This window comes from Anoplopoma fimbria, chromosome 17 (assembly GCF_027596085.1).
Source record: "Anoplopoma fimbria isolate UVic2021 breed Golden Eagle Sablefish chromosome 17, Afim_UVic_2022, whole genome shotgun sequence".
NCBI lineage: Eukaryota > Metazoa > Chordata > Actinopteri > Perciformes > Anoplopomatidae > Anoplopoma > Anoplopoma fimbria.
Genome location: NC_072465.1, coordinates 14,169,368 through 14,186,047, shown reverse-complemented (window position 1 = coordinate 14,186,047; position 16,680 = coordinate 14,169,368). Strand labels below are relative to the sequence as shown.

The 16,680-nt window shown below is 37.8% G+C and overlaps 2 protein-coding genes across 3 annotated transcripts; both read left to right on the top strand.

The window, feature by feature from the left end:
• The first annotated feature begins 2,420 nt into the window (after nucleotides 1-2,420).
• On the top strand, nucleotides 2,421-9,003 carry rhebl1 (Ras homolog, mTORC1 binding like 1). The gene is made up of 8 exons (XM_054616725.1): nucleotides 2,421-2,687; nucleotides 3,772-3,843; nucleotides 3,951-4,018; nucleotides 6,109-6,191; nucleotides 6,662-6,718; nucleotides 6,810-6,857; nucleotides 7,096-7,177; nucleotides 7,278-9,003. Exons 1-8 carry the CDS (start codon nucleotides 2,636-2,638, stop codon nucleotides 7,368-7,370), a joined length of 555 nt encoding a protein of 184 aa, XP_054472700.1. The 5' UTR covers nucleotides 2,421-2,635; the 3' UTR covers nucleotides 7,371-9,003.
• Nucleotides 9,004-10,498: 1,495 nt separating this feature from the next.
• On the top strand, nucleotides 10,499-16,670 carry prkag1 (protein kinase, AMP-activated, gamma 1 non-catalytic subunit). 2 transcript variants are annotated; one of them, XM_054616121.1, is made up of 13 exons: nucleotides 10,499-10,647; nucleotides 11,714-11,765; nucleotides 11,851-11,951; nucleotides 12,039-12,120; nucleotides 12,211-12,269; nucleotides 12,503-12,548; nucleotides 12,644-12,698; nucleotides 13,022-13,148; nucleotides 13,326-13,491; nucleotides 13,595-13,632; nucleotides 14,095-14,241; nucleotides 14,652-14,751; nucleotides 14,918-16,670. In XM_054616121.1, the coding sequence occupies exons 1-13, from the start codon at nucleotides 10,639-10,641 to the stop codon at nucleotides 14,926-14,928; spliced, it is 993 nt and encodes a 330-aa protein (XP_054472096.1). In that variant the 5' UTR covers nucleotides 10,499-10,638; the 3' UTR covers nucleotides 14,929-16,670. The 2 variants fall into 2 exon arrangements, with proteins under 2 accessions (XP_054472096.1, XP_054472095.1); XM_054616120.1 differs by having other exon boundaries at nucleotides 12,039-12,269.
• Nucleotides 16,671-16,680: the final 10 nt, after the last annotated feature.

Below are 16,680 nucleotides of genomic sequence, written 5' to 3'. Positions count from 1 at the left end.
ATATGTTTTATATTTTAGATTCTTCAAAGTAGTTGAATGAGAAGGTGTGTCCAAACTTTTGACTGGTACTGTATGTTATTGTACACATACAATTTATAAGTGTAGGGATTTCTGTCATTGGGATGTTTTATTGTCTGAAGGCTGCGGGCTTCTATTAACATTTCCCAATATTCATTATATATCCTGGGATCCAGGATGTGCCAAATAGTCTTTACAGTGAACCAAGTAATTATAAGACCAAGAAAATAAATCTAGCAGTTATTTAAATTCACCTACTTCTTGTTTATGAAACAAAGAGTGCTTGGTTTAAATCAGTAAATGCTTTGAAGCCCACCCATATATCCCATCCATCTAGAGGCCTCTTGGAACACATACATGTAATCTGTACGATGTCTTAAACAAGCAACAGTCATAACTTTATTTATATAGCACCTTTTAAAAACAAGGTTTACAAAGTGCTTCGACAAACAAGGCAGCAAAACAGTGCAATAGATGAAACATTAAAAACAATCGTTAGGATAAAACTAAACGAAGAAATAAAATGAAATAACAAGTGACAATCAAATAAATTAACAAAATTAAATGAAATCAAGTGAAATAGATAAACATACAATAGTAAACGAATATAAGATAAAATAGTAAAACCAAATATAACCAAACATTAAAACGACGACATCACATAAAAGCCATTCTGTAAAAAAATATTTTAAGAAGTGATTAAGAAGTAAGCATAAATGTATCTTAACTATTAATTGTATTAATTTGGGATTAAAAGTCTGTGTTGAAGGCACCACCAGCATGCAGGGCCATTGAACAGCCATTGTTATTTGTCCGATCCACAGTGTTTGAATAACTGATTCTGTGACTTTGTTTTATGTTCAGAATAAAGCACAGTGTTGAGTCAAAAGTAGGGTTGGGTATCTCTGACTCTTTTGTGATACCAATGGCAATAAATCCAAAAATGAACATAATGGTTCCCTCAATAGATAAATATATTGTAAACAAGCTTATTAATATTGTTTAACGTCACTTAAAACTAGATTTATTTTATAATAAAGATAAACTTTTGAAAAGCATCAGTTTATTTTGATTTAACAAAAGCCAGTCGTGCAAGAACTTTGCTTGCAACTTTGCAAAATATAAGATTAGTCAGGAAATATATGATCCAACACATCTTTTGCTAGTTAAAAGTTTTCCCTAAAACTATTGAAACTACTTAATCAGCAAAAGTGTATCAGTCTAAAAAATGTAAGTGGCAGCAGGACAGGTGCTGGCATTGGAGTAAATGGCCCTGCATGCTGGTGGTGCCTTCAACACATTCCCAAATTAATACAATTAATAGTTAGGATACATTTATGCTTACTGTTGCTTGTTTAAGACATCATACAGATTACATGTATGTGTTCCAAGAGGCCTCTAGATGGATGGGATATATGGGTGGGCTTCAAAGCATTTGCTGACTTAAACCAAGTACTCTTTGTTTCATGAACAAGAAGTAGGTGAATTTAAATAACTGCTAGATTTATTTTCTTGGTTTTATTTAATTACTTGAGTAAGGCTAACAAAACCCCATTTTACATGGTTCCAGGTCTAGAACTAACACAATATACTAGGCCATCCCATATGGAAAAGATATACATACATTTTACTAAATGTTTATATATTTTATCTGAAGCTTATAAGTAATATATATGACATGGGGCCTTTTGTGCGATCTTTTCCATATGGGATGGTATTTTTTAATGCAAAATTCACAAAGAAGCATGCTGCTACATGTATTTCACTTTTTTCACCAAGAGATTTAGACCACATTCCCTATATTAAATGTCGGCACAATAGGATAATAGGATGACTTATCGGGTCTCCCCAATCTTTTATACAATTTAGGCGTATTTGTGTGTCTCAATCTTCCGGGTAGACGGCAGGTCAGATAAGCACAATAAACAGAAGACACTAGGCTATTTAACTTCTTACACACTAATCCCAACAGTGTCTTCTCAGATGGGGTTTTCCGGGATCAAAATCTTCTCAAATGACGCCGTGACTGAATATATGTCTAGGTTCTTTTCATCACATAACATCTACAAAATGTGAAGGAGTCTTAAAAACAGATCCCTGGTGATTGTGGCCAGAAGGTCACTGTGGAAAAGTCTAAAAGAGCCGTCTGACAGACACGAGCACAGAGTGACCTCTGCTGTACAGCGTGTCCAGACTGCGCGTCCGTGTCGGCTATGACGTCGTGCTGGTTTTACGACGGCGTGCTTACACAGTGACAGTTTCCGTTACTTTGACTTGCAAATCGTAACCGCGTTGGGCGACAGTTTGTTTGTTTTCCCCCAATTTCAGCTGGAACAATTTCTTCATTTCATATTTCGACCGACATCGATTACAATAGCAGATAAAGAAAGATCGTTTTTTTTTTTTTTTTTTTTTTTTTTTTTTAGATAAGTACAAGTTGTACTTTCTGTACTTAAACTTCCAGCTCGAGGCCCAGCAGAGAGCTCGAGCGGCGGCTCTGAAAAGTTTGTTGTTGTCACGTGATGTGAGACGAATGTGGCGATAAAAGTTTGCTTAGATAGTAAAAGTAGGTGGCGTACCTCACGATTAAAACCTATTGAACACAACTTTCACCAACATGCCTCAACCAAAACATCGAAAGATTGCAGTTATAGGTTACAGGTCTGTAGGTGAGTAAAGCACACGAGCTCGTGCACGGCTAGTGTTAGTTAGCTAGCTGGCTAACAGGCTAACGTCCTGGCTTTGTTTTCCTCTCTGGTCTGTCCGACCTACTCCAGCAAAGCTTCCTACGCTGAACCGTGTTCGCGTCTATTCGTGTTACTTGTGTTTGATGAGCAGTAGATTACTAAATTACACTTATGTCGACATCATCTTGGTGTTTAGCTGTAGCCATCTGGTAATGACGTGAGGTGTAACGTGCTCTGTGAAAACAAATGTGGCCGTGACATCCTGGTGTAGAGACATTTGGTGTGTGTCGACACTTGTAGTCCTGCTGTTTTAACTAAAGTCCAAGAGTTTAAGAAGATTGGCTTGTCACCATAATCGACCAAGTTAATACAAGTCGTTGATGTTCTTTAAATTCTGTTTTAACTGTATTACATTTGTCTGTTTTGCCATTCAGTTTGTATCATACATATCATATCATTTACTCAGATTTTAGCCATTACAAAAAAACTGTTCCTCTATAGCGTTTTAAGATCACACATTTTTATAACTTTCAAGACGTATATGACTCCATAGATGCACAGATGATCACAAATGTTTATAGCTGTGTTGGCAGGAACTGTAGTGTGTCTGAAGAGCACTGTCATTTCACCTGTGAATATTTGTCGATCCTCTTGTTTGTATCATCTATTTGAACCTCTCACATCACTGAATTTAAAGGCTCACAGATTCCGAAATTACAGCTATCACATTGTGTGACTTTATTTAAATACTACTGCGGCACCATATTTGATGATGGCTGCTAGTATGTGATTGAGTATGATCAAAACCTTTACCGTGGCAGTATAGCTACAATTCCTGATCACCTCACATAATTGAATAGGTTAATGACTTTGATGTATCACATGTAACTGATTTTGTAATGTGTTTTGTCCTCTGTAGGTTTTCATTTAAATTTAATTTAAGCAACTATGCTGAGACAGTATTTGTGAATGTTTGTTTAGATGTGTCATTTAGAGGATTGTTCTTAAGAAATGTATTACAAAATGGTAGTTAAACAACCATGTTATGTTTCTCTGCCCCGCACAGGAAAGTCGTCTCTTACTATACAGTTTGTGGAAGGACAGTTTGTTGACTCCTATGACCCCACCATCGAAAACAGTATGTTTGATTAGATTGTTTATAAGATATTGCAGTAAAAAAAGTCCAACTGTTTTTCACTTAATGTAAAGAAATGTTTCGTAAAACTAGTTCATCCCTCTCCCCAGCCTTTAACAAACTGGTCAGCGTGAACGGTCAAGACTTCAACCTTCAACTGGTTGATACAGCAGGACAAGTAAGTTGTTCATCTGCTACCACCATATCTGACACAAGCACTTAACTCTTGGTTTTAAATCCACACTTGATCGGAACTGAAATGATCAGTTAAATCCTGATATAACATTAGGTTAAATATTGGTTTGTTTTGTTAGTGTTAGGCTAGAAGTCATAGGGACACTTGAATGTTCAATTTAGCGTTAGTCAGATGGTTAATGTGTCAAGTCAGTGTTCTCTACCATGCCTAACCGGCCATAATACAGTCCCTGACAAAAGTCTTGTCACTTATCCATTTTGTAGAAACAACAGCTTATAACCTGACTTTTAATTTATCCATTGGTTTTAGAAATGGCTCATATGAAAGCTAAAACCCTCCCAAATTATGTTTAATATACTAAAATAAATTTGCTTCACTGAAGAAAGATTGATCATTTAATGAACACAGAAAGGTCAGATTTTGGCAAGACAAAAGTTTTGTCGCCTACAGAGAGTAATGTGAAAATTGAACAAATAATTTACTTCAAATACAAAAATATGTTGCATAACATCAGTGAATTAAGTAGTGGTGCTGTGAGATCCATATTTAATGTCTTGTATGACTTCCATGAGCTTGAAGGACTGCATCCATGCGGTTCGACAATGATTCATACAATTTATTGATGAAGTCATCAGGAATAGCAAAGAAAGCAGTTTTACATGCCTCCCAGAGTTCATCAAGATTCTTTGGTTTCGTCTTCCATGCTTCCTCTTTCATTCTACCCCAGACATGCTCAATGATGTTCATGTCTGGTGACTGGGCTGGCCAGTCCTGGAGCACCTTGATCTTCTTTGCCTTGAGGAACTTTGATGTAGAGATGGAAGTATGCGATGGAGCACCATCCTGCTGCAAAATTTGACCCCTTGTATGGTTGGGAATGTAAGAAGTAACTAATACTTCTTGATATTTTAGGCTATTGATATTGCCTTCCACCCTGCAAATCTCTCGCACACCCCCATACTGGATGTAACCCCAGACCATGATTTTTCCGCCACCAGACTTAACTGTTTTCTGGGTGAATCTCGGATCCATGCGGGCTCCAGTAGGTCTCCTGCAATATTTGCGGCGGCTGTGATGTAATTCAACCGAAGATTCATCTGAGAAATCCACCTTCTGCCACTTTTCCAGCGTCCATCCTTTTAGCAGGCTATGGGCCTTGGCAAATGCCACACGTTTTTTTTAATTGCCTTTTGTTTAGTGCTGGTTTCTGGGCACTGATTCGACCATGGAGGCCATTTCGAGACAGAATTCTACAAACTGTCCTGGTTGACACGGGGACTTGAGGTGACCAGGCCTGGTGGAGCTCTGCTGCAGTGGAAAAGGGGCTGGCCTTGGATTTTCGAGCCAACAAACGGTCCTCCCGAGCAGTTGTCTTGCGGGGTCTGCCGGACCTGGGCTTGTCAAAAACATCTCCAGTCTCTTCAAATCTTTTTCTTATTCTTTGTACTTGACGCTGAGACACATTGAAGGTGTCAGCCACCTCAGCAGTGGATCTGGTCTTCAGCCTCTTGATAATCAACGCTTTGGTCTCAGGGTGAATCTTAGGCATGTTGTCAGAGGTCAAGTTGCAGTTGATGTGAAGGTCTGGTGTGCTGGGGTTCTTTTTATACACACCCACTAATTGATTGATCAATTATTGATCACAGGTGAGGCTGTAATCTAGGATTGGGTGCATCATATGACAAGGCGACAAGACTTTTGTCTTTGCAAAAACTGACTCAGTGGGCTTTACCAAGCTGTGAACGTTAGAATGCTTTTCAGCAGTTTCGTTTGGCACCAAAACATTATTTCAAAAGCTGTTGGGATTGAAATTAGCCATTTCTTGTAAAAAAAAATTGATTACAAATATATTTGAGGGGCACTTAAGGTCAACTTGTACCCAAGCGACAAGACTTTTGTCAGGGACTGTACTTGGCTGTAACTGTGCTAATTTATGCTGGATAATGGCGTGTACTCTGATCTGTCAGAAGTGCTTATTCTAGAGGCTATAGTCTTGTATGTCTGACTCGATCTAATAATGTTTGTGTTTGGTAATAGCCATACCCAATAAGATATCTCCCCTCTGTCTGTAGGATGAGTACTCAATTTTTCACCAATCCCACTCAATGGACATCCATGGGTATGTCCTTGTCTATGCAGTGACTTCCAATAAAAGGTAAGTGGTTGTGTTGTCACACCTGTATGAATAATGAGGCATATGCTGTTTTTAAAGTCTTAAATCACTATATTAGGTAGACAACATTATGTGTCTTGCAATTATAAAGTCTTAAATCACTATATTAGCAACATTGTGATCTAATTTACAGACTTAACCTTCATCATACATTAATCCTAAACCACAAAGTTTTACAAGGTTAAACCTGGTGTTGTGAACACATACCAGCAGTGTAATTTCTTATGCCATATCATTTCCGTATAAATAGGTCTATAATGTTCAATTTGTTGTGGTTTTGGTTTTGTATTCAACTTCATTGTGTGCCTGTTGGCCCGTTGTATAAATCAAATATTCCAAAGTGTGGGTTTCTTTGGACTGGCATTGTATTAAAATAGTAAGTTAGTTAATAACATACATGTTAGAGTTACATACTGACTACTCTTCTCACAGCAGTGTCTGTCTTTGTTCAGTTTTGAAGTTGTGCAGATTCTACATGACAAGCTGCTAGACATGGTTGGAAAGATTCAGTAAGTTTAATTGGATCCTTAAAATGTTATTCTTCCCAAAAATATTTTGTTTCGTTTTTCCAAGTGATATTTTAAATTTTTTTGTTTTTAGGGTCCCAACTGTTCTTGTAGGGAACAAAAAAGATCTCCACATGGAAAGGTAATCACGATTCTTGAAAGTTTTTAAAATCTGAACCGCATTATGTTGTTGCTGTCAGATTAAAAACATCACTGATAATACAACAATGAAGACATTTTTAATGACAAATGTGTAAATGATAAGTCTGGTAATATTCAGTTTTTTCTTAACCAACAAAGTATTGTCTGTTTAGCCGAATAAAATACAAAAGGTTTTCTTTTGTTTTCTGTAAGTTAAGTTTCCGTTATATTTTCCCCAGGGTTATCAAGCCAGAGGAGGGAAAGAAACTTGCTGATTCCTGGGGTGCTGCATTCATGGAGTCCTCAGCCAAGGAGAATGAGGTAATGACGGGTATCTCTTTGAATACCAACTCATCAATGCAGTCCACATATTAATGCTGAGACAAAATCACACTCTGATGACAATATTCTTGCAATGCAGACTGCTGTGGAGGTTTTCAAGCGGATAATTTTGGAGATGGAGAAAGCTGATGGAAACGCACCCCCAGAGGAGAAGAAGTGCGCTATGATGTAAAAGTGTATCCAGGACATCAGAGAGCTCATTTGCTGAAGACAGGAGCCACAACTTCACCAGCTTGCCAATCGTGACCTCACCGACACCAAGACACCGCGGCAGAACTTTTCTGCTCAAATGTGATATCTTATTGATTTACATAGCAAGGCCCCCGCCCAGCCAGTTGATAAACAATCCCACTAATTGTAACCAAAGGCCAGAAGATTCTAAGAGCAAGATCAACCTTTGTTTTTGACCAAAAAAAAAAACCAGTCGGTGAACACTTTCTTTAAGTATTGAAATGTTGTCTATAACTTGGCAAAATCTTGACTTTTCAACCAATTTCTCTGAAAGCATAATAATATTGCCAAACATATTGGTCCCAATTAATGACATCTTTTTGTTTTGTGAAAGTATTATGGTAGTAAGTACTTGTAAATCAGATGTTTGACACATCATCGACTTAGCTCTCATATCTCTTTGAGTAGTTGGGTTAATGTACATGTAGGGCTGGTTCACCTTATTAAGGGCTGATATTTCAACAGTGATTGAGAGTCAAAGTTCACATTGCTTTAAATGTGGTGTTAAAATGTCAGTATCTCTCACAAATGGTGGATTTCCTTAAACACCCCGGAATGAGATTTCACACAAGAAATTTCCCTGGTTTCACAGTTCCTCTCACTGTAATTTTTATCAACTCTTCTTCAGGTACCTTTCACCAATGAACTCTTGAGCTGTGTCTTCACAATGGAGGAATCTATTTGTAAATTTAACAACTCACATTTTAAGCTCTTCTGATAAGCAGATTAGACTAATCCTCTGTTTCTACAGTTTATTTTTAATTTCTCCTTATTGACTGTAATAAAGAGTTTATGGACAGCGCTCAGAGAAATTTAGTATAGATTGAAATAGATCTTTGATATTTACCAGTTATGGCCTTTTTATACAATAAAAATAGAATCTTAGTAAATGGTTTGATACTATTGGTTATATTTTGAGTGATGCAGGTTTGCTCTCCCTTCAATATCTTGAGTATATTCTTAAAAGTGTGTTAAAATTATGATCACTGTTGAGTTGCAATTTTTTTAATTGCATTATAACACTGCCCAAGAACATTTAAGTGGCTCGAGGCTACGGAGTTAGATTAGTAATCTTTGAGCTCATGGTTTTGATGTTATGGTTTATGCAGGCTTGATAAGCCAGGATGGCTTGCGGTCCATTTAATTCATATTGTGGACTTTTATGATCACTGGCAGAAGCTTGAGATCCTTAATCACTTGTGTTTCTTAGATCCTGTAGCCTTACAAAGACGTGACACAATGTGGATTTTCCCTCATAATCCTCATGTTGTACCTGTAGTGGGTAATTATAACTTTTTATCACAAGTTTTGCTGAGTAAGTAGTTGATTTATTGACGATGGTTAAAGCTGGTGATGCTGTGTCTTGTGCCTTACAGTTCCTCAAACTCCCTCATCTGCTTCCTCTTCATGACTCAAGGTGCTCTTAAAGGTTTTTTTTCTCCTTCTGTTGACTTGATACCATGGTGAAGGTGGTGGTGTGAAACTGAACACCAATATCCCCTTGTGGGTCGACGTTATTTCAGAAATCTTGCTGTAAACAGTTTTGTATATAAATAAATCTGTTACTCATTTGATGTGCTGATTTTGGCTGTGTTATTTAGGTAGCTAAGATAAACAAAAAGCAATATCACCAACAGTATATTGCTGCATAGTCTGATATACTAAAATAACTTCTCATTGGGCTTCCGAACATTGTTACTGAATAGAGTTAGAGGCATACACAGCAATGTAATATGAGTTTTTTATGGTCTACTTCAGACATTAAATTGGGGTGCAAACCAGATGAGGAATCATATTTATAATTGCTTACAGACATTTACTGATGGATCAAAATGATCATGTAGGAACAGGAGTTTACAGCCCACAATTTCAAATTAATTTAGGGAATATTATTGCAGATAGATGATATTCGTACACAGCTAAGAAGGTGGCAGCAATTGCTTGTCTTCAGCAGGTACAATAATTGTCACCAGACAGGGTGGTGCTGTGTTTTAAATATAAAGTAGTGCCTTGAAGTTTACAGACAGTCAGTCAGTCAGAGAAGATATTTTTAAGTTCCGGAAAAGTAAATTCAAAAGTATGTGTGTATGTCTGGAAATGCTGGACATATAGCCAACTAATGCAAAGGGTCGAATATAATGAAGAAAGAGTCAATTGCAACAATGGGTGAGAGAGGCCGGAGGTGAAAGGAATAAGGAAGAGATACTATGGAGATAAGGTGTGGTGAACTTAGATGGGTAATACATTTCTTTATAGACACGCGATTGTTTTATAATTTTATTGCAGATTAATTATCCTGCCATGATCCTGTCACGGTAGGTGGTGGTATCCACTTTAAATTGGTATGCAATCCTCCAAAAAAACAAAGAAGAAAGGTATTTTGTGGTGTGATCCTAAGTCTAACATTACATTTACTGTGGTAACAACTGATCAGACATAAATTGCCTAAATGTAATTACTGTTGAGCTGTACCTAGTCCGGATGGCTTTAGAACAGGTAGAACAAAACAAACCAAACAAAGTCCTAATCTGGGCCTTCTGGGAAATTAGAGAGTGGACAAATTAACCAAACAAGCTGTTGAAAAAGGAAACAGACATACACATATGAATCTTTCAAAAACAGAAGGAAAGGACATTGTATGGAAGGAAAGCAATGAAGAGTGGCAGAAGCACTGTGGTCAGGAGAGAAGAGGACGACATTTACATTCAATACAAAATATAGTTGGTATTGTGAGAAGTAGGGGAGGAAATAGAAAACAGGAGAAAGAAAGGTGCACACTAAGATGCATGGTAAGGACAGGACAGAAGAGGAACAGAAAACTTTTTTTTTTTTTCTTATTTATAATACTTGTTTTTTTTATTTTCATTTTTTATTTATTTTTTATCTTGTCTTCTTGTACTATGTCTCTTGTGTGCACTTTACTCTACGCTGCTGTAAGCCTGCAAATGTCCCCGCTGCGGGACTAATAAAGGATTATCTTATTTTATCTTATCTTATTCCGCACACTGTAGGAGGTCACTAACTCCAGGAGATGGCAGTAGTGCACCGATAAGGACGCGCTGCCGTTAAAACCACAGAAGAAGAAGGAGGAGGAGGACTGCTCAGCCATTCAAGTTTCTCGTTGTGAGGAGTAGCGGAAGACCTGTGTGGTTTGGCAAGATCCTAACTGAACGGGCCCGGCTACAGGAAGGCGACCCAGCGAATGAAACATGGAGTGTGTAAGTTATCTAGTACACAGCGTGACCTTTCTAACAAACCCTCTCCAGCTAACCAACACGACTTCCCGAAGCATGCTAAGGATAGCAGCTAACCGGCTAAGCTAACGACTGAGTGGTTCTGAGCCCAACTCCCCTCTTAGTAACGGTTGTCAACCGTCCAGAAGCCACACATGTTTGCCCTTGGAGAACGTAACCATGGTTTCAGCCCCAGTATGGGCATGCACTCATAGCACGAGACAGTATGACATGTGTAGTCAAAGGCTCGCCAGGGTTACGTCAGGTCAAACTGCGACTGACTCTCTGATGTCCAGACAGTGACGCCAGCTAGCGTCATGCTACTGCTGTGAGCACTTTATGGTGTTGTGTTTACAGTGGCGTTGTCCAGGTTGCACATAACTTCAGACACCCTCTGCTGGTTTACTAACTAGATACATTATTGTTAGTAGTACTCTAAATAATATTGTATAATAGCTACAGCTTTACAACTAAATAATGCTCACTCAGGTGAACAGTTGTGTTAAGTTTATCTTCCTTCTTGTTTAACTTGTTGACTGCAGTGTACGTGTATGCAGTTGCACAATTGAAGTCTTGACTAGCGAGGCAACGCGAGATTTGTGTGTCAGATATCCTGGGTATTGCATTGGATCAGTCTTTACTAAGACCTTGAAGAACACACCTTGAAAACAACTTGATACGTAATGGCACATTTGGCTTAAGCATACGTGCATATCTACACATAGCTTAGTTACCTACACCAGCCACTTAACATTAACTTTATCTAAACCCAGCCATTATCCTAACCGTGAGCATTTTGACAACATTGCACATTAAGATTACACTGTCAAGGGTTGTACCTGCTGGTCATACACATTTTAAACTATTTTCCTATTGCCTGTCTTGGCTGTCCAATACTTGCTTCTGCCCACAACCCTGGTGGAATCAATACACTAGCTAAACTATGGATTATTTGCACTTGCCATGCAGGCTTTTGAACTGTTTTTTCCCCCCCACATTCTCTTGTTGCCTAGACAACCTACATTTTAATGACCTTTTTTCATTTTTAAAGATTCCAATCACTATTGATGATCTTGAGGGCAAAAAGGACCCAGTCGTAGAGGGTAAGGACTTGTATAAATGTTTGAGACAACTCAGAATTAGTGATGTTTAAAAACATTCATTAAATAATCGCTCTCATTCCTTCAGACCCAGAGCACAATGTGTACACCAGGTTTATGAAGTCCCACCGATGTTATGACCTCGTACCTACCAGCTCCAAACTGGTTGTGTTTGATACGTCACTTCAGGTAAAACAAAAGCTTTGAAACAAATAAATGGAATCTATATCTCATTAGCTTATTTAGACTGAAACTTTGGTTTAATTTGTTTTACAGGTCAAGAAGGCGTTTTTTGCTCTTGTCTCTAATGGGGTTAGAGCAGCGCCTCTGTGGGACAGCAAAAAGCAGTGTTTTGTTGGTAAGGGCAATTTTCATTCGGCACACTTTCACTCTTTGTATGACAAAATAAATAAAAGACAGACTTTATTCTCCTCATGCATCTCCGCAGGTATGCTGACCATCACAGACTTTATTAATATTCTACATCGCTACTACAAATCTCCATTGGTAAGATGGTGGATACCAAATGGTTATAGTCTTTGAATTGTAAAATGATGTGTATATTATTAAATCTCAAAGTTGGACTACAGGATTTTTATTTTGTCATAGTTGGTATTATAACTTACTATGTTGCTAAATGTGCCCTTGCAACTTTTACATTCGTATCAAAAGCTTGTCTTGTTTTCCTTCTTAGTTCTTCTTGCATATGTCAACACTTTTTCTCTTTTGTAATCTTTCAGGTACAGATATACGAATTGGAAGAACACAAAATTGAAACATGGAGAGGTGAAAAAGTTGTATTAATATGAAATGTACTTCTTTTCATTGACTGATGTAATCTTGAAGGTCTTGACCTTATCGTCTGTCTTTGTTTATAATAGAGTTGTACCTTCAAGACTCTTTTAAGCCCTTGGTTAGCATATCTCCAAATGCGAGGTGAGTTGTTTTTTGAGATTCATGCTTGGTTTGACTGTAGTACTTCCACACATCTGCATTTTGTTGTTGGTGTAAAACTTCAGATCCAAACCTTTTGCTGGGAGATTTGAAGTTCTACCCATAATATTAATTGTACAAATGCTTCACTCAACTTAAACTTTAAGCTATTACATTTCTTGCCAAGATATAAATAGTTTAAGAGCTAACATTAGTAACTATATCTTTGCTGTTTTTCACTTTTTTATACAGCTATCTTACCTCACAACATGCTGTGTCCAAAATAAGATGACTAACTTGGTCCTCTCTGAACTTCTGTGTCACAGTTTGTATGATGCAGTATCATCTCTGCTGAAGAATAAGATCCACAGACTGCCTGTAATCGACCCCCTGACAGGAAACACACTCTACATTCTCACACACAAGAGGATTCTCAAGTTCCTGAAGCTTTTTGTAAGTCCCCTCGCTACTCCTACATTGAATACTTTGAATTATTTTCAGTGTTTGGGTCTGATAATAGCACGGCAGACTAAAGAAAATAGGAAATTATGAAACTATTTTTTACAAAGACATCCATTCCCCTACAATTTGAATAGTGTTGTTTGCACAATCTCTTGTAATTGTTTTCAGATATCAGAGATGCCAAAACCCTCGTTCTTGAAACAAACCTTAGAGGACCTGAACATCGGAACTTTCCAGAACATAGCAGTGGTCCGCACAGACACACCGCTCTACACGGCGCTGGGTATTTTTGTTGAGCAGCGAGTGTCGGCACTCCCCGTTGTTGATGACAAAGGTATGTGGGCTGGTTGAAATGACACACTTGTTGATTTTGCATTGGTGATCAGAGACCTGTTGAATTTAGTTTTTTCTTTACTGATATGCTACCTCTCCTGCAGGTCGAGTAGTGGATATATACTCCAAATTTGATGTCATAGTAAGTTGTTATCTTTCACCTTTTTTTTGTGTGGTAATATTGGCACGTAGTAAAAGGTGCCTGCTATAATTTCCCAGATCCCGAGATAATGGATTCAAATTGCTTGCTTTATTTAACCAACAGTTCAAAATATTTAGTTCACAATCAGATGGGATTGTAATGTGACAACATTACAATGTGATTATCTAAACTTGTTAGGTGTTTAATTCACTGGATGAGTCACAAACAGATATTATGTGTTTATTTGATCTATATCGCTTTTAATTTGAATGATGTATCTACTGGGTCACCATAAATGGGGATATAAAATGACAAATATTGGGGTAAAGCATTATTCATATCACTCAGCCTTACTTGGGAGATTCATTTTTACTCAGATTTTGACTGTATCGCTTTCAAACTAATTGTTATGCAATTTAAGACGAAGAAACACTTTTAACCGTAAGGCCTATGTTTATACAGAACCTGGCAGCAGAGAAGACGTACAACAACCTGGATGTGACGGTGACCAAAGCACTGCAGCACCGCTCGCAGTACTTTGAAGGAGTGCTGACCTGCCACAGGCACGAGACCCTGGAGGCAATCATCAACAGACTGGTGGAGGCCGAGGTGAGAGCTGGATGTCATTATGTGTCACCAAGTAGCCGTCCCTTGTGGTTTGACCCCCTGTGGGTTTCAGCTATCACTGAGCAATGTGCAATGAACTCTAGCCTTTCTTAAACAATGCCTGAAATGTTCCTCCACATTTTATCCTTTTGTTTTTTTTAAATCAAAGTCATAGAGGGACACATCAAGCACTACCTGAAAATGAGCCTAGCCTACAACTAACTTTTCTCGATTTTTACATTGAGTAGAACAAAAAGTAAGACTCCAAGCCATTTTGTCTCCTTTTATCAATGCTGCTGCTGCTAGTTACAATGTCATGTATCAGTTACCCATCGTTCTTCTTGCCGTAGTTAAAAAAAAACTATTTTACAGAGGTAAAAGTAACTTATATGGTCCTCCTTTGTTTCCTTCAGGTGCACAGGCTGGTGGTGGTAGACGAGCAGGAGGTGGTGAAGGGAATTGTCTCCCTTTCAGATATTCTCCAGGCACTAGTGTTGACTGATGGAGAAGAGGGTAAGTACAAATGTTTAACTGTCATAAGATTTTTGGAGCTTACACATTTTTATTAGCAAAAACAACTTGTTACTAATACAATTGGTATTAAAGTAGTTTTAAAAGCAGTGTAATCAGTCACAAATTTTTCTAAATACTTTTTGACAATTTGATTTTCATTCCATAGGCACAGCTTGAGGAAGTAACCCTGATGAGGAAAACGCTTCACAGTTTAAAGAGCAAATGGAGGAAGAACAGGCACGTAAGAGGGTCATTTTGACAGTAAATTGAAGTATCCTCACCCATCTCCTGTAATCAGACTTCCTACATTCACACATGAAGACTTCTCCCTCCCTGCAGATATATGAAGCTTTAGCAACGCAGCAATACAAAATTGTAGTAGCACAGACATACAGGTGCTCTTGTAAATTGAGCCAAGTTCCAAGCTACAAGAGACGGAGCCCAGAGAACTCTGAAGAGGAGATGCAGCCTCTCAGGATGACCAGGCATCATTCACACTTCTGTGCTTGTTGATTAATGTACGGTAGAGGAGGACCATTGATTATGGCTCGATCACAAATGTTTTCCCCAAAGTGTAAATTTTAGATTTACCTGTGTTGCCTTTTGTTGGCAGCATTTTATTTTGATAAAAAGGCTGTAATCTAGATGCACATAACGCCTATGTAATTGTCATTTTAAACGCTGTCTAACTGGTGTGAGTTGTTGGTCTTACATTTGCTTGAGACCCGTTCTTTGTACATGTAAATAGTTTGACGTTTTCCGGCTTAAAGTGGTATCCAGCTAGTCTGATTATTTGAATGCAGGTGGGGGATTAATTTCTTAATTGTTTAACTTCTGTTCTCATATGGTTACAGAGGTATTTATCTGTATGTAACCGTCTTACATACTGTTCATACACAGTACACACATACAAAAATTAGCTTCATGCTACTTTAAAAGAATGAATATCATAAAAATTATCTAGCCAAATTAATCGTTCTAACACAAGACCCTCTAGACCTCGGAGATGGCCAGAAGTTTGCACTGGTCAGTTTAGATCTCAAATTAAAATGCCTGATCATGGTCTCAGTAAATTTATAATAAGCCAGGGCTTTTGTAGGTTTCAGCTTCAGGACCTATTTTTTTCTTTTATAAAAGGAAAAGCTGAAAAAAATTAAGGCAGTAAGAAAATTGGTTTATGTAAATGTGTCAACTATCAAATCAAGTTACTACAGTTACCAGTGTGCAAAGAATTCAAGGGCTCAGATTTTAATCTGACAACAAAGTAGCAAACCTGGAAAAGCACTTAAGGCTCTCGTGACAACGGTCCACTAACAGCGACAATGAATCTGCTGTTAGTTTGCTGTTAATTGTGCTGTATCCTGTCTAAATGCACAAGCTCTGGATATTTATGGGTTTTATGTTTTGCTATTTTGTCTGTGTTGTCAAGTATAACACATGTTTAATGTATTGTAAATTTCCCTTTTTAAATAGATTTATTTTTCTGGCTGTTTTGTTTCTCACATTTTGGTTCTTGGCATTATTGGCGTTAAAGGGACTCGCCTATTGCTTCAATGTTGCAAATCAGTTTTTGGAAGAGTGGTCAAAAATTTGAAAAATAATAGCCAAATCAACATTTTTTGAGGCATTGCTTGTTTTGTGATTTCTACCTTTTTGCTGGGTTATGTTGATGTCCTTTACAGTCAGTAATGAACATCAAGTGCATTTATTCGACAGTTTCTGTTCATTGTGTTTAGGGGACCCAATCAAAATCACTCAATACCAGCATTTCCTTTCCATTTTCATAAAGAGGATGGGCTATGGACATGTTAAACTTCTTGTTTGGTATATATCAAATGTAAGGTGTACAACTGTATTTAAATGCATTTTTTGTAGTTATCTGCATTGAGATTATAATGGAAAGGATGAGCAATAAAGTTTCTGAGTTTA

Bases quoted from the DNA above. Each gene is read 5' to 3' on its own strand.
- rhebl1 (XM_054616725.1), top strand. From the start codon at position 2,636: ATGCCTCAACCAAAACATCGAAAGATTGCAGTTATAGGTTACAGGTCT. The intron at 2,688-3,771 runs GTGAGTAAAGCA...TGCCCCGCACAG, and splicing joins TATAGGTTACAGGTCTGTAG to GAAAGTCGTCTCTTACTATA. The intron at 7,178-7,277 runs GTAATGACGGGT...CTTGCAATGCAG, and splicing joins CCTCAGCCAAGGAGAATGAG to ACTGCTGTGGAGGTTTTCAA.
- prkag1 (XM_054616120.1), top strand. The intron at 11,766-11,850 runs GTAAGGACTTGT...TCATTCCTTCAG, and splicing joins AAAGGACCCAGTCGTAGAGG to ACCCAGAGCACAATGTGTAC. The intron at 12,549-12,643 runs GTGAAAAAGTTG...TGTTTATAATAG, and splicing joins CAAAATTGAAACATGGAGAG to AGTTGTACCTTCAAGACTCT.